Source organism: Lissotriton vulgaris, chromosome 10 (genome assembly GCF_964263255.1).
Source record: "Lissotriton vulgaris chromosome 10, aLisVul1.2, whole genome shotgun sequence".
NCBI classification, from domain to species: Eukaryota; Metazoa; Chordata; class Amphibia; order Caudata; family Salamandridae; genus Lissotriton; species Lissotriton vulgaris.
The window spans coordinates 1,113,173,097-1,113,198,860 of record NC_141698.1 but is presented as its reverse complement, the minus strand read 5'-3'; the positions used below and the strand labels follow the sequence as shown (position 1 = coordinate 1,113,198,860).

Sequence of the window (25,764 nt, the reverse complement as noted above, 5' to 3'; positions counted from 1 at the left end):
TAGGGCGGTCAACCTTGAATCTGGGGAACTGGGTTTGAGTCTCTGCAATGACACTGAACATCCTGTGATTCTGGGCAAATCACGTAATCTCCCCATGCCTAACAAAAATGATGAATGTGTCCTCATGTAATGCAACTGGTGCTATGTGAAGCACGCTGATACCCAATTTGGGTCAAGTTCATGCTATATAAAACTCTGCAGAATAAAATAAAATAAAAATTCCACAGAAATATGTCTGCGGAGAAGCTAACTCTTATGAGTGTGTCATGCCTGCCATGTTTTGGAAGAAGTGCTGAGGTGATTTCTAAGCTTTTCCCAGGCACATTTTATCTCTATTATTGTGAAAGGGTTCTTTAACAGGGATTCAATTTTGCTGTCAGGAGACCAGTTATAATATTGACTTACAATATTACTGCTCTGCCTTTAAAGTCAGTGCCTCTTCTAAGTTAGCACAGCATTTGAAAGCTTTTTGAAATTAACATAAAAACCAGAGAAGGTTTTTATTAACAGGAAACACTGAAACATTTCTCAAAGGTACAAGAACATTTATTTATGCAGCATATTTTGGATAAGACCATTTGATGCACGGGAAACAAATTCTTGCAGCATGTTTATATTGCTCCTCAGGATTGTTTATAAGCTAAAAGGCCCAGCACTTTCTTTTTGATTATTGATAAGTGAAAAAAACTGTTCTGCCTATTATCAATTAAGCTCCTACAATGGTGTGGTTTATCTCAGTGCTTGGCTTGACATGCACTCTCTAATTAAAGACCTATTTTAATTGCTTTGCTGCAGTAGCGGGTTATTGGCTCCTTCACATGCCTGACAACAGTTTGAGGAAGATTTGTGAATACATTGCTCCAGATTTATTTTTAGATTACAAAGGCATTGCTTGTCCTATATGTTGCTGGATACAGCTCCTTAATAACATTGATCCTGTCTCTTCTATTGCCATTGGTAATCAAGTACAGGCTGATGGCCCTTGCCTTGAATATGTTTGACTTTGCTATTACCTGGTATTACTTGATGAGTTTGGCACATGCTATTTTTCCTGTGACTGTATTGGGAGTAAATGTACCTATTACTTTTATTTCACAAGAAAATGATTCTGAGGTTGGTGGATTTCGTAAAAACTAAAAATAGTGTACAATATCCATCAAATAATGAATATATATAGCCCTACTCATTCTGATCCACTTTTTTGAAAAAGTTCAATCTAAATACTTGGACATTCTAGTTTTAATTACCTACTAGTTAGAGATTGTGATCAATTAATGTACCCTTGTTTTGACAGGCATTAATTCCTCAGCTAGATTTGTTGCTAATAATCCTCATAAAGCATTTAAAAATACATTTTCACAGAGCTCCCTGTCTGACTCCTTGATATTCAACCCAGTTCTCTCTTTACTCAACCACTCATAATTCTCATATTAGAATTAACTATTTATTTTTAAAATAAAAGTGTCATGTTATATTATTTGGGTTTAATCAATCAATCAATCAGAGTACTTGTAGAGCATGCTACTTACCCGTGAGGGTCTCAGGGCGCTGAGGGGAGTGGGTGCTGCTACTGCTCAAAGTACCAGGTCTTGAGGAGTCTTCCGAAGGAGAGTAGGTCTTGGGTCTGCCGTATGTGGGTAGGGAGGGTGTTCCAGGTCTTGGCGGCGAGGTAGGAGAAGCATCTGCCGCCGGAGGTCATTCGTTGGATGCAGGGGACAGCTGCAAGGGCGAGGCTGGCGGAGCGGAGCTGGCGGTGGGGATGTGGAAGCTGAGTCTGGTGTTAGGGTAGGCTGGTCCGGCGTTGTGGAGTGCTTTGGGTGCGTGGGTGAGGAGCTTGAAGGTAATCCTCTTGTTGACGGGGAGCCAGTGTAGGTCTCTCAGGTAGGGGGTGATGTGTCTGCGGCGGGGGACATTGACGATCAGTCAGGAGGAGGCGTCTGGCTGAGATTCCTGTGTGGAGTGCGTTGCCGTAGTCCAATCTGCTGCTGACGAGGGCCTGTGTCACTGTTTTTCTTGTTTCAGTCGGGATCCAATTGTAGATCCTGCGGAGCATGCGAAGGGTGTTGTAGCAGGAGGAGGAGACGGCGTTGACCTGCTTAGCCATGGAGAGGGAGGAGTCGAGGATGAATTCTAGGTTGCGTGCATGTTTGGTGGGTGTTGGTGCTGTTCACAGTGTGGTCGGCCACCAGGAGTCGTCCGAGGCTGAGGGGATGGGTCCGAGGATGAGTACCTCCATCTTGTTTTATAAATCTCCAAATCACTGGGGAGGTTCCTTGGTGCTGGGCAGCAGAAGACCGCAAACTGCTGGAGATAATTTAATTATAGGGTTATCAGAAGAGCCAAGTTTCAATAGTTTATATAAATGCATGTTATTTGCTGTAGATCTTATCTCCAGGAGAAGAGATTTACAAGTTTGAGGAGCTAACACAATCTAGACCAACCAAATCTCTTGTTTTTTTAATTAAGGAATTCTAAAGAAATTATTGTGCCAGTATCTCAGGTTGCAATTCGTTATATATTTTTTTAACTCAAGACGATATAAAGGTTGCGCATTTACCATTTAGGGATTTGAAAATGAGACAGCTTGACTTACAAATCAAGTATTGTTCAATAGGAAACCAATGGAGCTTTTTCAATAAGGGGGTGATGTGGCAGGGTCTAGGCTGTTGACAAATAATCCTTGCTACCCGCTTTTGAACCAGCTGCAATCAATGATTAAGTCCTTTAGGGAGGCCTAGGTAGAGGGCATTGAAATAGGCTAATGTAGAGATAACTTAAGCCAGCACAATCTGACTCAGGGTATCAAAAATGAAGAATCTGCAAATGTTCATAATTCTTCATAGTTTAGCAAAGCATGCAGATGTGACTGCTCCCAGATGAGGTTTCAGAGATACATTCTTATCAATGATAATTTGAAGGCTCTTGAGAGAATTCTGGGGCTTAGGAGGATCACAGTTGAAAGAAGCCAGAAGAACACATGTTCTAGGTCCTAGTGAAATTGGTCTAAAATAGATCTAAAGGCATCTTTAAAATCATCTAAAAGCAAACTTTCCTTTAAAATATTCCATGAACACCTCAAAAGTCATTATACTATTTGGAATCACCTTTGCACCATAAACCTGCTCCGAGGTGTGCCTCTGGTACTATCGTCTGCAGATGACAGCAAAAACAATGTTGCGTCTACCATTTGGAATCTACACGTTCATCGAAAGGCTGCTTTCTACTATAAATAATCAACATCTCAATAGATTTGCAGAGGAGGCCCTTTAGCTGACACCACGCAGTGGTCTGACATCTCTGTGAGGGGGTGCCCAGTTTGTGACCAAGACAGGCTCTTACATTCTCTCCCAGCAGGTAATGGTGTTGGATCACCCCTTGGGGGGATTCTTGGCACCACACCTACATAAACTCTGGATACACTTAGAGAATAGGGTTTTCAATAGTGGGAATACACCAGATTATTGCTTGGCTTATATGCCTTCATATATATATATACTGTTTTAGCACCATGGTAGAGCTGTATCTACTATTTATGCTTTTGGTGCTTGTAATCATATTTATCTCCTTTTGTCTACTGATTATCGCAGCACATGTATTCCATACCAGAATAACATTGGTTCAATAAATATATTGTAAATGTCCCATTGTGCATTCTGTGTATTTCTCTGAGCACAATAAAGCCTGAGTAGCTGAGCAAAAGGTTCTGATCTGCTCTACGATCCCTGAGGTGCCAGGGTTGGCATGTTCAGTTGCTCCTAGAAACTATTAGCTCCCTGAATGATTAGGGGAGCTTATTGTGGCACTGTGAGCTAGCCGGACTCTAGGCCAACATATCCTGCAGGGGTGCCCAAATTCAGTCTAGGAACCTCTCCCAAAGTTTATATTGTCCAACAAACACGCAGATCCTACAGATTGGTACGAACTACATGACATGGTGCCCAACGTGGGGCCATAACAGTGGCTGTTTTTGGCCCCAGGCAACCAAAACAGCACTAATGCAGTGAGAAAGGACAGGACTTCAATGGATTGCCTAAATGTGGTGCATGGCTGCCCTTGCACTTTAGTGTAGGGCAGCACACACAGCAAGGAGACTTGCTTTCCTCCCCTATACCAAATCCCCATAAATAAGGGACCACGTATTCACTGAGGGTCATACCATACTCATAGATACGATGGATCATTCCAGTATGTGGGAGTAGATTGCAGAGGGTGCCAGGAAATGAGTACAGTGAGTTTTCCTTTTGGTCATTGAAAATCAGAATGTGGTAAATACGTGGCCATAAAGACCCAATTTGAAAAAGTTATATAGGCGTTCTGCCCAAATGACCCTCCAAAACCTGGGCTAGCTACATCACAGGGATGAAAAAATAGAACAAAGGGGATGTGGAGGGATAAATTCAAAAAAACTTTTTTTCTCTCACAAGATATATTTAATCATCTTGTAGTGTACAATTATTTGTCCAGCATATAATTTCACAAATTTACAAACACAAATATACGCATCACAGGACAAGGTGGCACACAACATAAGAAAAAATAATGAATAAGCTATACATATTTATCTATATACATCATACAAGTACATTATATACATTACATGTAAACAAACCTGGTGTACCCTACAAAAAATAAAAATAATATGGAATCAACTATATTCACAAATCCTACAAGTGATATAAAGCTACAAAGGAAGTCCTCTCAGCACCTAAGTTATAAATTATTTATGCACAATAATATAAAAGAGAGAATGCGCCAGAAATGAAACACAACAATCAATGTAAGCGGACTCCTTAGAATGGTGTCAACGCAGTCGTGGTCGCGTTTCTGCCAAATATTTCTATAGGCTTCATCATGACACGGGTACTTAAAGGACCTGCCCACAGGACAGGGGATCCTAGATAGACGAGGCAACCTCCTAGCCTGTTGTACACATCCAAAACAAATGAGAACGTCCACTCGAATGTCCAAAGTAGCGTCAGCCAATTCACACGGGGTATAAGTGTATTACGTTCAGCTCCTTCACAAAGCACCTCAATGAACGGAACCACGGCACATCCAAGAAACGAAACACTCGGACCTGCACCTATCTGGCAGAGATTAGTGCCTCAACTCTCATCAGAGGATTCTTCATCTGGAGCAAAAAGTAGGTGGCCAGCATTAGCTACAATAGGGTAGTCCTTCAGTACTACATCCCAAGACTCTGTGTAGTCTGTATTATGCCATCCTTTCTGTACTTTCAACTTTAATAAAATGCTCTCACATTTAGACCATTTGGACAATTTCCGTCTCCACCCCTGTTTGGAGGAACTGGTAGGGGATTCTAAGAACATGGATTCGTCAGAGAGCATTCACCACCTAGCTGGCATCTAGGGCAAATTGCTTGGGCCCCTAGGAACATCCTGTTGATGCACTTTAGGGTTACATACACCCTATGGAGATAGTAATTTTGAATCAGGTTTAGGAGGGCATTGCAGAAGGTGTGATGAGTGTTACCTAGAGCATTAGACCAGTTCTTGTCTGCCCATGTCCCTGACTCATTGGTCTTGAAGAGGTCACTCTTGGTTAGGGAGAGTTGAGACCCATAAAGGAGCGTAATTGCTTGTACCCAGCCAGATGTGGTGAAAATAGTTTTGAGGCAATTGTGCTTAGGGGGTTCAAGTCCCTTGCCACCACATGCCAAGCAAATAGTAGCTACCACTACACATACAGAAGCAAGTTATGTGGGGGAAGGGAACATTTGTCTATTAGTAAAAGGAAGCTCTGCAAATGCCCAATCGAAAACCAGTCCTCTATAATCATCATGCCCCTCTGCAACCATTCGTGTAGACCAGTCTCCTGTGTGCAGAAGATGAAGTAAGGCTGTTAGGGTAAAATTTTTCCTTTCAAGGAGCATTGTCCCAGTGCATTGCAAAGCCAAGCAAAATCAGATGGTATATAATAAGGGACCGCCAGGCTCCTTGTGGTGCTCAGTTTGAGGTGTGAGTGATAGGACCGCAACTGTGGCTCGAGTGGGTACAAAGGCCATCATTGGGCTGTTCCACCCCAGTTTCTATCCTGCTGGTGAACCGCCCATTTGAGATGCGCTGTAGAGTAATAGAGCATCATATCCAGTACTGCGAGTCCCCCTTCACAGTTTGTTCAGGGCACTATGGTGGAACTCTGTTCCGCAAATGAGTAGGGCCAGCAGACTACCCATCCATTGAAGAGGGGCCTTGGGAGGTAAATAGAAAGCGCAGCAAAAAAATGAAGGGAAAGTTAAAACCTTTTAGTGAAATAGGGATGACAAGAAAAACTGACACATACACAGTAGACCTACTCAGGTTCTCCCACACCCAACTATCAGGTCAAGAATGTATTTATTTGGGAAGGGCTGTCATACACCAATCATCCCCCGAAATCCCTGAGTTATGCACCTACAAATTGGTTATCTGTGCCCTGATAATGCATGGCTCTATGCTACAGAAATGAAGATGTGTGCTTTGACTGTGCACAGTGCTGTTCTGTGCTGCAGAAACTGAATTCTGTCTCCTGAGTGTGCACAATACTGTACTGTACTGCACAAACTTGAGATCTGTGGCCTTAGAGTGCACTGTACTATAATGCAGACGAGGTGTGTGTGCATAGTTCTGTAATATGCAACAGGAACGGAGTTCTATCGTGGACACCCTGGAGACAAAACTTGTGCAGGTTCTACTCTCCCACCTCCTACCTCCTTCAGGCATGGTGCTCCCTTTTTATATTCAGTGCTTGCCACAGATTAATATTTACCATATTAAAAAATATATTTAAAATGTAATTTAGGTTAATTAAACTCAGGCTTTAATTACATTGTTAGGTTGTGTTTTTTATTTATTTTGTTTAAAAATAATATATTTATTTTACTTGGAAATTGTGAATACCCAAAAGTATGAAATTCACACAAACGTGTAAGAGTAGCTTTATGCTCAATATTTCAAAGTCAAATATACAAAGCGACATGTTTAAATTTAGACTTGTAGTGTGCAGTACATTTACTATCTTTTGCAATTCACCATTTCTAAGTGTAAACACACTACATAGCCTGAATGTACATGTCCCTATCCCCTGAAATCAGGAGGTAGAGCCTCAATTCAAGAGTGTAATGATACTACTAGTAACATTTGACACAAATTCAAAGCCACAGGGCAGAGATCTCCTGATGGTAAAGTATAGGACATTTTGTAAAACTTTGTTAGCTTTTAAATTATTTTTATAAATACTTATATATTAAATATTAATGCAAATTAATTGTATATATGTACTTTAAAAGTTGAGGAAAATAAAAACTACTACAGCAAAATAAACTTAGATTCTAATTAAATATTAAAACATTTGAATATATCAAATTTAAATGACCTATATTTTTGAAAAATTCTTTTTCAAATTCCTACTTAAATAACATGTTGATATTTATTTATTATGTGGTAACATTACCAAAATATTCTATAGAATCAATTTTAATGGAATTATTTTTAAATATTGAAAGTTATGCTTATTTTTAAGTTTCAAAATGTGTTTGAAGTATTTAATAATAAACAAATAATTGTTATAAAATAAATCACTTATTTAACATTAAATGACAGTTATACATATGTTTTCAAATTCTAAGTACATTATTTTGTTTTAACAATATTAGTTGTATGGTGTTATTATTAAGGCTGGGCGGATACCTCTACTCCACCTGCAAAAATTGTGGATTTTTAAAACTACTCACTCCTTTTGGAGTGTGAAGTTTTATAAAACTCCACAATTGCAGTGGAGCGGCGTAGCACTTACCTTTGGTGCCCTGCTCCTGCCTGCTCCTGTGGCTCCACTTGCCTTCCGCTACGCTGCTCTGCCACTCCGGTTGAATCAATTAACAGGAAAGCAGGAAGAACTGCAGAGCACATATGTTTTCAAATTTTAAGTACATTATTTTATTTTAACAATATTTGCTGACAGGTGTTATTATTAAGGCTGGACGGATAACTCTGCTCCACCAGTGAAGTTTGCGGATTTTCAAAACTGCGCACTCCTGACGTCAGGCATGGCTTCACTCAGTATGCCATGCACACTGCAGTTCTTTGTTGTTTTCTGTTAATTAATTCCGGAGCAGCAGAGCAGTGCAGTGGAAGACAAGTGGAGCCACAGGAGTAGGACACCTTGAGACTAGGAAGAAGCCAAGGTAAGTTTCCTAGCCAGCACTACTGCAGTGCAGGCCTTATACTACGCAGGAGGGGGGGTGGGGGAACTGGGGTTTTTAGCAGAAGGCCAGGCCAGGGGTTTAGTAGGGGGCTACAGAGGGGTATGGGGGATATGCGACTCCACCAGCCACAGTACTCCATGGAATTTCATGGAGTTTTGTAGTAACTCCGTGAAATTCCCCGGAGTACTGCTACGCCAGCTATGACCAGGGTTAGTTATTATAAGTCCCTGTCACTGTTAATATGGATATAATAATAATAATAATAATAATAATAATAATAATAATAATAATAATAATTAAAACATTTGTAAAGCGCATGGTTACACTATAATCAGTGTGTCCCCTCGCTATGGGCACAGTCCAAAGTAAGGTAGAAATTCAGGCAATCAGCAGCAAAGTGAGGTCAGATGGCAAAACTCCAAAGAATTAATTTTTCGGGAAAAGATGAGTTTTAAGTTTCAGGCGGAACCTTGTTTCCAAGGGCTCCATCCGTAGTTCAATAGGCAGTGTGTTCCACTGTTTACAGGCTAAGTATCTAAATGAATGGCCTCCCATCTGCGCTTTATGAATGCGAGGGACATGGAATTGCGTACTGCCAAGAGATCTCAGGATGCGTTTAGGCCGGTAGATGGTCAGCAAATTTTGGAGATATACAGGGGCTTTGCCATCTGCAATGCGGTGGGCCATACACATAGTTTTAAACAGGATGCGTCCCCCTATAGGAAGCCAGTGGAGAGTAGCTAAAGCTTATTTCCCTGATGTCTTTCTGGGCAGATTAAGAACGAGTCTGGCAGCCGCATTTTGAACACATTGGAGTTGGTGGATCCCTTTTTTGTTAAGACCAATAAGCATAGAGTTCCCATAGTCCAGGTGTGGAGTGACTAAGGCGTGTATCAAGGTTTTCCTTGCTTTAATGGGAAGAAGATCTAAGACTTTTCGAAGGGCTTTCAAAATGCCATAGCATTTGCCTGACATACTTCCAATGTGTTGTTCAAATGAGAGATGAGTATCCAGCAGGTGAATACCTAAGTTCTTCACAAGGTCTGAAGGGGAGGGTGTGTGACCTAGTTCCGGGGGCCACAAGGCCGACGACCAGATAAATGGCCTCTAACCGATCAATAACAACTCGGTTTTATTCCAGTTAAGGCGGAGGCAGTTATTATTCATCCAACCAGCTAAAGCAGTTAGACAAGCGGAGAAATTGGCTGCCGCCTCAGCGGGACTTTAAGATAAAGTGATCACCAATTGTGTATCATCAGCATAGGATACAATTTCCACACCATATGATTCCACAATCCTCGCAAGGGGCTCCATATAGAGGTTGAACAATGTAGGGCTCAAAATAGAGCCTTGTGGAAATCCCTGCTTTAGACTCCGCGGTGTTGATTTGAACGGAGGTCAATGGACTTGGAAGCTCCTATCTGCAAGGAATGAGCATAGCCAATTGTAAGCCTGCCCCTTCACTCCGACCTCACTGAGACGGGCTAGTAGCAAGGAGTGTGCAACAGTATCAAATGCTGTGCTCAGGTCTAATAATACTAAAGCAGCTGTCTCTCCCTCATCCACTTTTTGCCGGAGGGTCTCCGTGGAGAAGAGAAGAGCGGTTTCCGTTGAATGGCTTGCCCTAAAGCCGGATTGGGAAGGGTGGAAAAGTCAGCCTTCTTCCATTAATTTTATTAGCCGGATATTGACTATTTTTTCCACTACTTTCATACAGAAAGGAAGGAGCGAAATAGGCCAGAGAATCTCCAATTGAGATATATTTAAATTTGCTTTCTTTTTTATAGGGATAACCTGAGCCCTTTTCCAGTCAGCAGGCACGTGGCCTTCCTGAAAGGAGGGAGTGGCCATATGATCTATATAGTTAATCAGGAATTCCAGCTGGTTCCTATAAATCTTAGGCGGAGCAGCATCAGTGAGAGATCCTGATTGAATGCTGAGCGCAATTCTCAGTAATTCCAACAACGGAGGGACCTCGAAACAATTCAAGTGTTTGCCCGCTATATTCCTCATGCTACCTTCAGGGTCAGATATATCCTTACCAGCCCCTGTCGGGGAGGAGGCGTATATCTTCTCCACCTTCTTCACAAAATGGTCTGCAATAGACTCACAGACAACTTCGGAGAAAGTGTCTTGGGCCGCTGTCCTATTGGGCTCCGTCAGCTCCTTGTATATTGAGAATAATTCCTTAGTAGAGTTCTCGGCTGACTCAATTCTCTCCCTTAAGAATTCTCTTTTCACTTTCCTTATCAGTTTGTGATACTTCCTCATACTGTTCTTATATTGCAGCTTATGGGTGGTACCATAATCTTTACGCCAAGTGCGTTCTTGATCTTTACAAGCGGATATAGGTTGTTGAGGTACCAGTGCTTGGCCATGTGTGGTGCTGGGCTTAATCCAGGCAAAGCTGGAATGCATTTACAACTTCTTTCTGACTTACTCTTTTGGGAGTGAATCTTTTTTGATGCCTACCCTCTCTTAGCTAAATAATTAACTACACTTTTTTTAACCATGAGCAGCAACCAAAGTTATCTATTAAGATATGGTGCTGTTGCTCTGTCCTCTTGTGCTAGCGTACCTTAACTGCCTTGCACCAATGCATACTGAAAGTGTACCCGTCCAACACAAAATTCAATGTTTGACAAAGTTTAATATGTTACCACTTGATGTATGGTGCAGCACACATGCAAATTTGGAAATATTTTTTCCAACTTTTCACCTGCCTTGAGATGCATATTGTTTAATGCCCATCCTTTTCTATTAATGTTAGTAGATAGGGATTTGTGTAAACATCCATGGGTGAGTGCATGGGAACATCCAAAAAGGAAATAAATCAACGCCTGCATGCAAGCACTTTGGTTAAGTACCACAGGGCACAAAGAATTCCAAGGGGTCTCAGGATACCTCTCAAACCTTCTCTATGTAAAAACGTCCAGAAGTTTAAAGACAAATGGTACGCCATCCTCAACAAATGCAGCTTGGATTTGATACTGTTGATTATTGAGGAATTGTCTAACATATTGGAAGAAGTATCCAAGGAAATAGCTCTAGTAAAAGCAGAACTGGAGAACAGTTATACAACCGAGGAATTAACTAAGATTATTGAAGACATTAACCAACAACTAGCTAGACACACCACAGAAGTAAGCAAACGCAAAGTGAGGAAACTAAGGAGAGAGTCCACTGATTATAAGATGGAAGAAGTCTACACGTGGGCAGAGATCTACGCCAAACGACGTCAGAATAAATTATATTCTGCCAACACGAAACATCATCATCAGAGGATGATACACTTAATCCACAAGGCAGAAGAGGACGTTTTCCTCCTCAGAAAACCACGACTAACATGCAGACTACCCCTATGGGTCCCGAAATCCCATCAACATCCACCGAGCCTTTTTTAGAGGTGGACCAAGAACAAGAAGATCCAGGAGGGCAAAAAGAAAAAACCAAAGAATCTCCACAAACCCGAACTGCGACCAGCAAGAAGGACAAAGCGAAAGGGAAACACAGACAACTTAGTTATTAACATCTCCGATTACCAGTTCAACACCACCCACATAAGAACTCTGCAAAAAGGCACCTCCTTTATCCCAACGTCCGACACCAACAAATTGGAACTGGAAGTTTTCTTCTTTAAACTGATGCGAAAGCTTCGCCTTAAACATTTTTTTCAAAACGTTTCTCAAACATCAGACGACACAGAACCAGACCAACTCATGGGCCTACGACTGAGAAGTACTTTTTTAGCACCTGTCTCACATAAATGTCTAGACACCTTTGAGACCCTCGTAAAAAATGATCTATCCAAGCTCAATTGTCAAACCAAATCTAAGAATAAGAACTACACTGTTAAAGAAATCAACACCCTCAAATCCATCGCATCAAACAAAGAAGTTACTTGCGTTAAAGCCGATAAGGGCGGTGCTATCGGCATCTTAAACACCACTTACTATGAGGAGCAGGCATCCCTCCACCTCTTGGATACCAACACTTACCTAAAACTACCTAATGATCCTACCACAGCATACAAGGAATACTAGATTCAATCATTAACAAGGCCCTAGACAATGAGGTCATAACCACAAAAACCACGAGATATCTCACCACTCAACATCCTAGGAGCCCAAGATTCTTCCTGGTCCCTAAAATTCACAAAAATCTACGAGAGCCTCCATGTAGGCCTATAGTTTCTACATGTGGAAGCATCTATGATCCAGTGGGTAAATTCTTGGACAAATACTTTCAACCCATGGTCACCTCCACACCCACTTTTTTGAGAGATACCACAGATTTTCTCAATAAACTCAAAGCCGTGGAAATAGATGATTTCAGCAACTTAATTCTTTGTACAGTTGATGTGACATCGCTATATACATCCATTCCCCATTCCATGGGAATAGAAGCGACAGAACATAGTTTACTAAGGACAGAATTGAACCACGATCTGAAACTTTTTCTAATGGAGTTATTAGAATTCACCCTACTCCACAGCTATTTCACATGGAAAGATGAGTGGTTCCAACAACTGACCGGAACTTCAATGAGCAATTCGGCAGCACCTGCCTATGCAAACTTGTTTATGCACAGATTCGAACAGGATCACATTCTTTGCAAAACTACATGGAAAGATCATTTAAAAATGTTCGTCAGATTTATTGACGACATTTTCCTCATGTGGCAAGGCCCAGAAGATATTTTGCTGAATGAATTAATCCAGCTCAATTCCATTGATCCACGGCTACAATTTACCTATGAAATTCAATCACACTCCATAACGTACCGTGACGTTCAGATCACCAACACTAACACTGGATTTGAAACAAGCTTGTTCCACAAAAAAAACCGATAGGAACAATACTGTACACTATTCGAGCTTTCACCCTCAACCACTCAAAAATCACCTACCATACAGTCAACTCATTCGAGCCAAAAGAATAACCTCTGATCCTAATAAATTCGACGAAGAAGCCGACATAATAACATCACGTTTCAAAACCCGTGGGTATCCTAACCAGATCCTTGAGCAGGCCAAACAACGATGTGCTACAAAATCCAGAGACGATTTACTGAACACCTCTACCACACCTAAAACTGATGTCATCACCATAGTTTCTAAATATTCCACAGCCAGCCATAAATTCAAACAAATAATCAAAAAACATTGGGATATACTCAGAGTTGAACCTGATTTCAACAAAATCTTCGAGACAGAACCTATCTTTGCTTATTCCCGAGCTAAAAATTTGGGGGAACTCATCAAACATTCCAGAGTCCCAAGCCAAACATTTAAAGGTACTAATCCTTGCTGGAATTGTAACCACTGTAACAGTGTCATAAAAGGCACAACTGTCAGCCATCCCATGAAAGGGCATCAAATCAAGATCAGAGCCACAGCCACGTGCGACACATCCAACTTAATCTATATGTTCAAATGCCCATGCGGCAAAATTTATGTTGGACAAACCGAGAGAAAACTCAAAATAAGACTAATGGAACACAAGTCCAACATAAGAACCAAACAAACTAAATCCACAATAGCTCAACACTTTCTCGAAGTGGGTCATGGCATCAGCCAATTGCGATTTTGTGCATTGGAAACTGTCACTAAAGAACTAGGCAAAGACAATCATAACAAACTCTCAAAACGTGAAAATTATTGGATTTTTACACTGTCCAGCATGAAACCATACGGACTCAATGATCGAGTGGAATATTCATGCCACTTGTAAACCTTAATTGGATTTTTCCTGAGTGCGACTACAGGGTAGCCCTGTATATTTGATTTTTTTTCATGTTTCACTGCAGCAGCTGTTACATCCACACATACATGGTTACGTTCTTGCATTATTCTGTTGTTATTATTTAATTTTTTGTCTATCATCAACATATTTTTATTGTTCACTCGCAGCAATGTTCTACTTTTTTAATATTTTCAATATTTTTTAATATTTGTGATTGTCATCGTTTACTGCTCATATAGTTCTGGTATCTTTCCCCATTTTCAACACATCCGTCTTTTTTGCCTTCGCTTTTAACCCAGATCACCTTCGGAAGTCCACTCTTTCTGTTTGATTATCTTTCACTGCGTCTCATTAACGTCATGTGTAACCTAGCAACCATTAATCTCCATATACTTCCGGGATTTCACCACTCGTTATGACCCAGCATGTGAATGCGGTATCGTTACTCAACTCTTTCATGCACGTCACGGTAAGCTTTAGACCAACTTGCAGCCGTTCTCTTTTTGTTCGGCGACACCGGCACGTTATTTTGCTTTGCTTTTCACCCGCTGGTTTTAACCGCGTGTACTCGCGCTCACGCTATCTTTGGGTTAACAATCCACCTCCGAGTTTTTTATACTGAAACAGTCACGTTCACCTGTGTAATGCATTCGGCACCTTGGTTCTTAATCTGTATCCTGCACCGCTTTCTTCACCACTACTTTTTCCTGGCACACTCGTTTTCTGCAAATAGCTCTGTGACATATGTAATATGAAGGTCATTTTCTCAAACACACCTCGTTTCTTCTTTATTGACAGACATTTATCCCCTGGAAGAAGGCATATATGTAATGCCGAAATGCATTGGGATTTATATGAGTGCATTTTCAGAAAAATTAAATATTTTTTGAACTAATGATTTCCTTGTGAATACAACAAGATGAATGAATAAATAAATAAAACCAAGCATTGTTAAAACATTCGATTTTCATCGTCAACATTGGTGAAACCTTGATATAAGGACTAGCGAGGAGCCCGGGGGACACTTCTCACTTTATGAGCAGTGCTACCTTTAACATCCGTGTAACAACCATGGAATGCCTCCATGACGTAAACTAGCTCATAGTTTTAATTACATTTGTTTAATACTAATTGAAAATCAAATTGCTAGATTGTTAAATAATTAAACACATGCTTTCTGTTAAGCTTAAAACGTTTTAATTCTATTTTAAAATAAACACATATTTGTTTCAAAATAATAAATTATTTCTGTATCATAACATTCTAGCTATACAAATGTTCTAAAATTCTAAATACATTCTTTTTTAACATTATTTGCTATATGGTGTTGACTATAAGTCCCTGTCTCTGTTAATATTGCTAGGCAGTTGTTGAAGTACCAGTGGTTGGCCATTTGTGGTGCTGGCCTTACTCCAGGCTGAGCTGGAATGCTTGCTGGTCCTTTTGGCTTAGGTAACTACTGAAGTGCAGTTTGTGGATACCAATGGGCTTACTCCTTTCGGGGTGAATGTTTGTTTTTCCTTAAACCCCTCCTTAACTAATTAGCAAAGCATTTTTTACCATGAGGAGCAACCAAAGTTATCTATTAAGATAAGGTGCCGTTGTTATGTCCTCTAGTGCTGGAGTACCTTAGAATTCCTTGAGCCAATGCATACTGAAAGTGTACCCCTCCAGCACAAAATTCAATGTTTGACAAAGTTTAACATTTTACTACTTTGTATGCCTAACGTATGGTGCAGCACACCTGCAAATTTGGAAATATTTTCTCCAACTTTACGCCTGCCTTGAGCATGCGTAATTGTTTCATGCTTATCCCTTTCTGTTAAAGCTAGTAGATAAGCATTTGTGATAACATTCATGGGTGAGTACATGCGAACATCAGTGTACCACACATGGGGGCCCATTAGGACCCCTGAGGAGGAGGGAACGTCCGCATGGGGTGCGGAGTTCCCTCCTGTGCAATTAGGATGTGACCACCACCTTGGCGGTCACATCCTCTATTTGTATCATTGTGGCGGGTGCGGCTTCAAGCTGCACCCGCCGCAATGTTACAAAATCATACATTGCATCTGTATGCAGAAGGCGGCAGGCACCGCGCGGTGCCTGACGATTTCTGCATACAAATGCAGGGGGGTACCAGGAGTACCCCCAATGTGCACCCCCCACAACCCCTTCACCCAGGGGGCCCGCAACGGGCCTCCGAAGTCAAAGTCCGTATGCTTTTCCACGGCGGAAAAGCCGCCGTGGAAAAGCATCTCTTTTACACCATCCTAATATGGCTGACGGTGTCTGATAGACACCGCCAGCCATGTTACAGCTTTTCCGCCGCGGTTGTAAGTCAACCGCGGCGGAAAAGCGGCGGACTGAAACCAGGACCCACCAGCCATCCTAATGTGGTGGTGGGTCTTTGGTGGGTCCGCAGAGGATTTTCCCCATCCTCCGGGCCGGCGGTGGCTTCCGCCGGCCCGGAGGATGCGGAAAATCCTCCATAATAATCAGCCCCATGGTACGCCCCCATTGCATAAACTAGCTCATAGTGTTACTTTGTATTAATTAAGGCTACTGTCCAACTCAATTCAGGGTCTGCACTGAAAGTAAGCCTCAAAACAATACTTCACACCAGGTTTGCATGACTTTTCTGATGCAAACCAGGAACAAACTCTTTGTAAATCTGCACCATAAGCGTAACACAGTGATTGCTATTACAATGGTATTGCTATCTAAAGGAGTCCTCTTTTGCAACCTTAGAATAATGAAAGATTGAGGGGAATAAACAATAGGTTTCTGAATCCATGCCTCTCTATTTAATTGCAGCACTTTGATGCTGCATTAATGCTCAATGTGCTATATTGAAAGGATCGTTACTTATGAACTCCAAATAATAATAGAATCTCTGTTACAAAAGCAATAACCCACTAAACTATCTGCAGAAAATTCTAATCTGTGTACTGCATGTCATACATTGAGCTTTGCAGCAGAATTATTAACACTAGGGGCACATGGATGACAAGTTTTAGTGGTACCTAATAGAGAATCGGGATGCTAGCGAGCGCTCTAACTAGACAAATAACAGATCTCTCCCTGTAGTGCTTTAACCACCAGAGTTATCTTGCCAAAGCAATTATCCCTGAAAAATTCTGTGCATACAAAGATCTCTGCAGGGTGCTCCTATATCGGTTCAGCCTGCCATGCAGAGGGCGCACCCTTGGTCTTGGCACCTGGCGCGATGACGTCGGTCATGTAAGATATGAAGCCACAAACTTGTAGGTGAAAGTTCAGGTTTTATTCAGAAGTAAGATCCCATCCACAGGTGGACATCCAGCCAGCATCAATGTAAGATAGCAACTGCTTAGTGATCAAAGGATAACATTCCATATGAGAATCCAGTGCCTCATGACATCAGCGCAGCTATGTCATGAGGCACAGACACACAGAGCCAGGATGCCACACATCTCCCTTCTAACAATAAGAAGGAAATCATAAGGGAAAAGTAAACAAAACTGAAACATAAATCAAGAGAAAACTAAACAATGCTAAAGCATAGATCACACAGTGACATAGTCTTTCAAATACTTAGGAGAATGAGGAACCCTTGCAGACTTGCGAAGAAGTGGAGAAGACTCAACACCAGGAGTTTGGGAATGACGACTACAAGAAGCCTCCACAAGATCATTGCTAACCACCACCACCCTGTTCAAATTCCAAACACGATGATCAGCAGTTTTGATGGCGTTCTTAAAAACCTTGATAACACGAATAGGCTTCTTAAAGGTAGCAGAAAGAGCCTTATTGTTTTTGCAGGGATTCTTAATAAGTACCCAATCTCCCACTTTAACAGGTGTTATCTTAACAGAATGTCTCGCATCAAACATCCTTTTTCTAGACTCAATTCTAGAAAGTTCACGCGACATCCACTCATCACAGTCATCACGAGGAGGTGGTTGCAAATCATTGACCCATGCAGGTACCACAAGGGTATTAGGAGTGCGTGATCTAAAAAGTTCAAAAGGGGTCTTCCCAGTAACAGCATGGGGAGATAACCTGTAAACCTTAATCTTCTTAAAGACATCTGTCCGCCAATCCGTGCCAGCAGACTTAGCCATTCTGATAGTTTCTTTAAGAACACGGTTAAATCTCTCAACCATACCGTTGGTTTCTGGGTGGTAAAGGGAAGACTTTTTGTGTTTAATACCTTGCTTTAACAGAAAATTTTCCATCTCCTTAGAGACTAATTGGGGACCATTATCTGTGAGGATGGTGTTAGGGATGCCCTCTCTAGCAAAAAGTTTGGTCAAAAAATCCACCACATGCCTAGTCTCGATACCACGAGTTATGGCAATTTCTGGCCATCTAGAAAAGAAATCAACAAGAACAAGAACATACCACTCACAACCAGCTGATGTAATAGGCCCCAAAATATCCAAACCCACTTCTTTCCAAGGCGCATCCGGCCTGTCTCTAATCACCATGGGTTGGACTTTAGGCTTTGCTACCTTCTCACTAAGAGCACAGTCAATGCAATCCCTAACTTTGCGCTCTACTTCCAAATCCATATTTGGCCACCAATATGAGCTCCTTAAAATCTCCTTGGTTTTAGAGATTCCTAAATGGCCAATATGTGCTAAAGACATAAGCTCATCCCGAAGAGCTAGGGGTGGAACTAATCTAGTCCCTCTAAAAAGTAAGCCGTCTTGTTCAGAAAGCTGATCTTTGACATGCCAAAATTTCTCAAGACCTTCATTAAATTTAGGTTTAATCTTCCATCCTGTCATTAGGAGCTTAAGTACTTCTACAAGGGTCGAATCCTCCTGAACCATCTTCAACCACCTCTCTTTATCAATGGCAGACTCTTCTACAACACAAACCATCTCATCATCAACATCACAATCTTCCTCATCCTCAACCTCAGAACTGGGAACAAGGCGAGACAAGGCATCTGCCACTTTGTTTTCTACTCCAGGTAGGTACTTTACACTAAAATCATAATCTTGTAAACCAACAACCCATTTTGTGATCCTACCAGACACTGCATCTATACCTTTTTTCTTTAAAATTTCACAAAGCGGCTTGTGATCAGTCCTGACCTCAAAATTGGTTCCCCACAATAAGTTTTTAAGCTTCTTGACTGACCAGTAAACAGCAAGAGCTTCACGCTCAATCACTGAGTATCGGGTTTCAGCTCCCTTTAAACTCCTCGACAAGAAAAGAATGACCCTCTCAATGCCCTCAACTTTCTGTACAAGCACCGCACCTAACCCTTTCAAGCTTGCATCAGTAATCAAAATAGATTTCTCAGAAGGATCAAAACTGCTCAATTTCGGAGCAGAAGCTAGCCTCTCCTTGACGACCTCAAACTCGCGCTGACATTTCTCTCCCCAAATGAAATCAACGCCCTTCTTCAACAGATATCTCATATTGGCACACAAAGAGGCAAAGTCTTTCACAAACTTGCTATAATATTCAGCAAGTCCCAAAAAACTCATCAACTCTTCCTTGTTCTGTGGGGGAGACATCTTAGAAATGGTAGAGATCAGATTTTCCTTAGGCAAAATTCCTCCTTCTGTAATAGTGTGACCTAGATAATCAATAGAAGTTTTTCTAAATTTACACTTCTCAATCTTGACAGTCAAACCTGCATCACACAACCTTCCTAGGACAGCAAATAGCCTAAAATCATGTTGAGAATTATCTATGCCAAACACAAGAATATCATCTTGATATACTCTAACACCATGTAAACCTTTTAATACTTTCTCTAATGCCCTCTGAAAAACCGATGCGGCTGACACTAAGCCAAATGGTAGTCTAACGAACCTAAAAGTGCCATAAGGTGTCACAAAAGAGGTTAAGTCTTTCGAATCTTCTTCTAACCTAATCTGATGGTACGCGGACCTTAGATCAATGGTGCTGAAAATTTTAGCACCTTTAAGTAGCATAAGCATGTCCGCAATCTTGGGTAGAGGATAATGATCAGTAACTACACACTTGTTGAGTTCTCTTAAATCAACACAGAGACGGAGAGAGTTGTCCGATTTCTTGGCTGCGACAATCGGGGCAACCCACTCCGTTCCTTCTACTGTTTCTATAATGCCTCCCTTGACCAGCTTATCAAGTTCATCTTTGACTTGTTCTCTGACTGCTACAGGTACATTTCGCACTTTGCAGCAGACAGGTACAGCATCCTTCTTCAAGATGATACGATGACAATAGTCATTAAGACATCCTAAATTTTCCGAAAAAACTTTAGGAAATCTGGCTTTCAGTTCACTAGTGAAATCATGAGAAACCACTGAAACAATCTGAGGTGTGCAGGGAAAGGGCTGTTTTAGAAGAATAGGAGGTGTCGAGTTCGGATCAAGCATAACACCCAAATCTTTAAGAGCAAACCAGCTTATTATGCTATCTCCTTTTTGAGAAACATAAATTTTTGCCTTGGCCAACCTATTCTTATAATTAATCATACCTTCAAAAACCCCAAGTAGTTTAATGGGTTGACCAGCATAACCAAATGGTCTTATATCGGGGCGTGAGAGCTCAAGTTTATGTCCCAACTTACTCAAAAAAAAATCTTTTGCTACAATAGTAATTTTTGCCCCAGAATCGAACAAAACTTTGGTGGGATAACCTTCCACCAAAATTTCATCACAAGGGGAATTTTTTGCTTCCTCAGCACTTACAGTTTGAATATAAATTTGCCCACAATCTAGGTGTTCATCTAGATTATCTTCATTTTCAAAATCATAAAATATTTCATTCACTCTACCTCTATAGTTTCCCCCTTTACAACATGAGGTGAAGTGTCCTTTCTTTTTGCACTTACTACAATAAGCTTTCCAACCTGGACATTGTCTATCTGTGGCAAAATGCCCCATTTTACCACATCTGTAACATCTTACTTGGGAGAAATCCAAACTGTTCTCCTTTTTTTTATAAGGAATTTTGTTCGAAACATTTTCATTTTTAGAGTCTTTTTGCTGATTTTCACTTGTTCTAGCAGTAGATTTCACAACATTCACAATTTCTTTCGTGGTTTTGTTGTCACCATTCTTCTTGATGACTTCTACACATTTAATAGAATGTTCTATCCTCTTAGCAATAGTAAGAACTTCCTCTAAAGAAGGTTCATCCTTTTGCCACAATTCTTCTCTCACCTTTTCAATATAACACCCAAGCATGAACTGATCTCTAATATGCTCATCAAGACTTGCCCCAAACTTACATGAGGAAGCAAGTTTCCTTAAAGCTGTAATATAGTTCTCAATCGTTTCTTCTTCCATTTGTGTTCTTCGACCAAAATGATATCTTTCTAAAATCGTACTGACTCTAGGAAGATAATGCTCATCTAGTTTTGCAATACAAATTTCATATTCATTTAAAGTACCGTCATCAATGTCAGGCAAATGATCGAATACCTCTTGTCCTTCTGCCCCCAGACAATGTAAAAGTAATGCTGTCTTTCTTTCAGCACTTAAACTAGAACCACACACTCTTGCATACCTTTCAAATACTTTGCGCCATTTTTTCCATCTAATAGGTGGATCTCCAGGTGAGGACAAGAAGAAAGGGGGGGCAGTTACATTTTGCATGTTGAAAGAAAACAAAAAAAAAAAATGAACAAGAGAAGTAAACAGGAACACAAAAGAAAATATATGAGTTAATTGTGTGTGTGTCACAGTAGGTGGACACACAAGAGCAGCTTCTACTGATAATGCAGTCAGTTCAGTGTGTGTGTATCACAGTAGTGGAACACACAAAAAAAAAAACAGCTTCAAGCGAGTGTGTCAAAGAAGGTGGAGCAACTGTTGAAATGCGGAGTAGAAAACAGTACCTTAATATATCTGTGGTAAGGTTCTTGCAAATTGCTGAAAAACGGAGTTAAAACAGTATAATTTGCCAAAGTAGTATTACAGTACCTTCATATATCTATGGTAAAGTTCTTGCAAATTGCTGAAAAACGGAGTTAAAATAGTATAATTTGCCAAGGTAGAATTGCCGGTCGGAGTCAGGAAACGCATAAAAAAAAATGTAATTCGTGTACTCCGAGAATGACCAATCCAAAATGGCGCCCACGTTAGCGTGACTCCCACGATGCTTTGCGGGACGCTCTGCGTCCTTCCCAGCAAGCCTTGCGAAGCCTTGCGCCGAGACGCGGAGAAGAAGGAAGCTGGTTTGTTTACCTGAAGCTTCGAGGTTCTGCGAAGGCTTGGGCGATGGTGTTCTGTTGAAGCTTGCGACGACGATGGCGTTCTGCAGCACGCGAGGACGTTGGGGTAGGACTTTTTAAAAGATGCAGAACGAAGGCGCTATGTGCAAACGCGGTAAATTGAATGCCACGAAGGTTTAAAATTGAATGCCACGAAGGTTTTAAATAATCACGCTGGTAGATACCGGCAAAATAAGGCTTAACAACAATAAGGTTGTTTTGTTTCTTACCAAAGTAGAAGTCTTCTTTTCGAAGTGTTCATTTAAAGTTGAATAAAGTTGGATCCCACGGAGTACCTCAGGAGAGTTAGGTTTTCCAGTTGAAGTTTGTAGGAGCAAAGTTCCAATTTCCAAGAAAAGTTTGTGAAAACGTTTCTCCTTATTTTTTATAAAAAAAAATATTAGAGGTAGGTGTTGAGATCTTTTCTTCTTCGAATTAATCCCATCCTGCGTCGCCAAATGTAAGATATGAAGCCACAAACTTGTAGGTGAAAGTTCAGGTTTTATTCAGAAGTAAGATCCCATCCACAGGTGGACATCCAGCCAGCATCAATGTAAGATAGCAACTGCTTAGTGATCAAAGGATAACATTCCATATGAGAATCCAGTGCCTCATGACATCAGCGCAGCTATGTCATGAGGCACAGACACACAGAGCCAGGATGCCACAGGTCACAATACCCGAAAGCCAGCACTGGTTGGGAGTAGGTAAGGAGAGAGTAAAAGAGAGGAGGAGAATGTGGTTTAGTTGATGACGATGGACTAATTCTGGCTTTGGCAGATCCTAAAATAATGGTATCATTCTGTTCAAATAACTTTATTTCCATGTTCCGAGCCACAGTGAATATATGAAAACGAAATAGCTACAAACGAAGGAAGCGAGTCATAAAATTAACTTACACTTGTGAGTAATTTACATATGCAAGTCTTCTCCTTTGGGCCTTTGGAAAGGATCATTGGTTGGCATGCAGTGTTTTAACACCTACCACTCTTGTTGGTAATCTTTCCTTCTGAGCAGGGGGCGCATTTGTAGCAGCAGATGGGCTGGCCCTCCAGTGGGACCTTCCTGTACCCAGGAGGACAGCTCTCACTGCACACAGAGCGAGGGACCTGGAGAGGAGGCGAAGAAGGGCTTTTGTGAGAAATAAACCAGGGAAGAGGCAAATATCCAATGTGACAATATCACACAAGCAGCGGATCGTGAGATAATTTGTATATATGCTCATATGAGAGATAAGAGGAGGATGAAATGAAGGTCATTTGTCATAGCATCAATGCATGTATACCCGGGAGTGAGAGATGTGGGGCACAAGTGAGTGCATCAGTTTGAGTGATACTTTCGGGAAGAGATGTGGGGCGCATGTGATAGCATCAGAGCAAGGGATCCAGGGACTTAGAGATGCAGGCACATGTGATCGCATCGGTGTAAGGGATCATTGGAGTGTGAGAGGCAGGGCACATGTGATTGCCTCAGTGCGAGGGATACATTGAGGAAGAGATGTGGGGCACGTGTGACAGTATCAGCGCCAGGAATCCAGGGAGTGCAGGATGTGGGGAGCATGTGATAACATCAGTGTGAGCGATACTTGGAGAAAAAGAAGTGGGTACATGTGATAGCATCAGTGAGAGGGATCCATTGAGAGGGAGATGCAGGGTAAATGTGATTGTATCAGTGCAAGCCATCCGAGTAGGAGGAGATATGAGGTACATGTGATTGCATCAGTGTGAGAGGAATCCAGGGAAGAAATGATGCGGGGCACAAGTCATAGCATCAGTGTGAGGGATCCAGGGGGGAGGACATACGGGCACATGAGATTGCATCAGTGCGAAGGATCCAGGAAGAAGTGATGCAGGGCACATGAGATTGCATCAGTACGAAGGATCCAGGAAGAAGAGATGCAGGGCACATGTGTGTGTCACAGTGCGAGGGATCCATGGAGGAAGACGTGGTGGAGTTGTGATGCCATCAGTGCGAGGGGTCCAGGGAGGAACAGATGCGGGCAGATGTATTGCATCAGTTTAAGGGGTCCAGGGAGTGCATGATGCTGAGCACATGTGATAGCATCAGGTGAGGGATCCAGGAAGTGAGAGACGTAGGAAACATGTGATCACTTCTGTGTGAGAGATCCAGGGAGAATACCAAAGGGAACGTGATATTACAGAGCGAGGGGCTCGTGGTGGAAGAGACACAAGGTACAAGCCCTATTCATGCAGAGCCAGGAGTTCTGAGGACAATGAGGTGAAGAGACTGGGTGCATTTATCAGGCTGCACAGGGTGTCCAATCCACAGACCTATTTGAATGTGTAAAACCACTTTAAAAATACGATTTTCTTCAGAGTAAACATTCTTTTTTGTGGGGATTAACAAGATTTTGCTGACTCATTTCCACCCTTTAAATGTTGGAGATTTACATCAGTCATGAGCAGGAGTAAATCCATTTACAGAGTGCAAGTGTGCGGGAAACAACTCTAGTAGTGGTGAAAATGCAGAGGAAGTGTTTCTCAGCAGTAGCGCAAAAACAACATTCGCTTTCTAGGAGTACTTCTGAAAATGTTTAGGAATTCCCCAAAAATGATTACTTCTTCCAAATACAAGGGTGAATTTGTTGAATAATATTTACAATCTATTTTGTGTATGTGAAAGTCACAGAACAGGTCCTTGGAGGTAGACGTGACAAAGATGATCTGCCAAAATATTAATAATATGTATTTGCAATTGAATTAAATTCTTATGTATTGTAACATGACAAAAGTCCGGCCTAGCAAAGAATGTAACGTTATTAAAAGAGCGCTTGGCCTCCGGTTTTGCTTTATCTAAAATTAGTTGCCTCAACAGGAAATTGCCTACAAAAATAAGGATTGCTCTAGGTTTCCCTTCTTGAGCCCCAGACTGCCCTCTTTTAATTGTAAAGGGGAACCGGTGTGCCCTCTGGATCTCTACCTCCCATTGCCATGATGATAGCTCCGGAAAACCCTCTTTCAGTAAGCTCACAACAAATAGCCTAGCATTGTGCCCTTCCAGCCTCTCAGCCACCCCCAAAAGTCTGATGTTATTACGCCGGTGACGATTTTCATAATCCTCCAGCTTCCATTGAATATCTTCGGCCATCTTCTGTTGATCTTGTTTAAAAGTCTGGAGGCTGTTGAGGTCGTCCTCAAGCTTCCCTGTATTTTCCTCAACATGGGTAACCCTCTCTGTGATCTCATCGTACAGCTTATTCATCTTCCTCAGGGTATTCTGTATCTTTCTAGTCCCCTGCCTCGCCCTCCGGCTCTCAGCCCTGACCTCGCTTTGCATAGATTTGAGGGTATTAAATAACATGTCTATTGAAATAGGTTGGGGTAACATTTGGGGAGGGATCAGGGCCCCAGTTAAGCATGGTGCACCATCCTGTTCTTGGTATGTCTGTGAGGTGGCTGAATAATCCCACAAGAACTTTTTCGAGGGGTCCGTGGGGCTGCCTGAGGGATTAAGTTTCCTTCTGGATAAATGTCTCCTTTTCTGCGTGTTTTTAGGAGCTGCGGAGCTACTCTCTGTGTCAGTAATTTCCCCTGAGCTCTCTTCATCGGAACCCACAGAGTCTGAATCTTCATTCAGCGAATAGAAACGGTCCG

The 25,764-nt window shown here is 41.6% G+C and overlaps 1 protein-coding gene across 1 annotated transcript in view; it reads right to left on the bottom strand.

Annotated features, from left to right (window-relative positions):
- Positions 1-25,764, bottom strand: part of LOC147689413 (vomeronasal type-2 receptor 26-like) — a 766,627-nt gene that overhangs the window by 246,137 nt on the left and 494,726 nt on the right. The window contains exon 3 of the mRNA XM_086940092.1: positions 23,136-23,259. Within this exon, the coding sequence (XP_086796218.1) occupies positions 23,136-23,259 (124 nt within the window). The remainder of the gene's footprint in view (positions 1-23,135; positions 23,260-25,764) is intronic.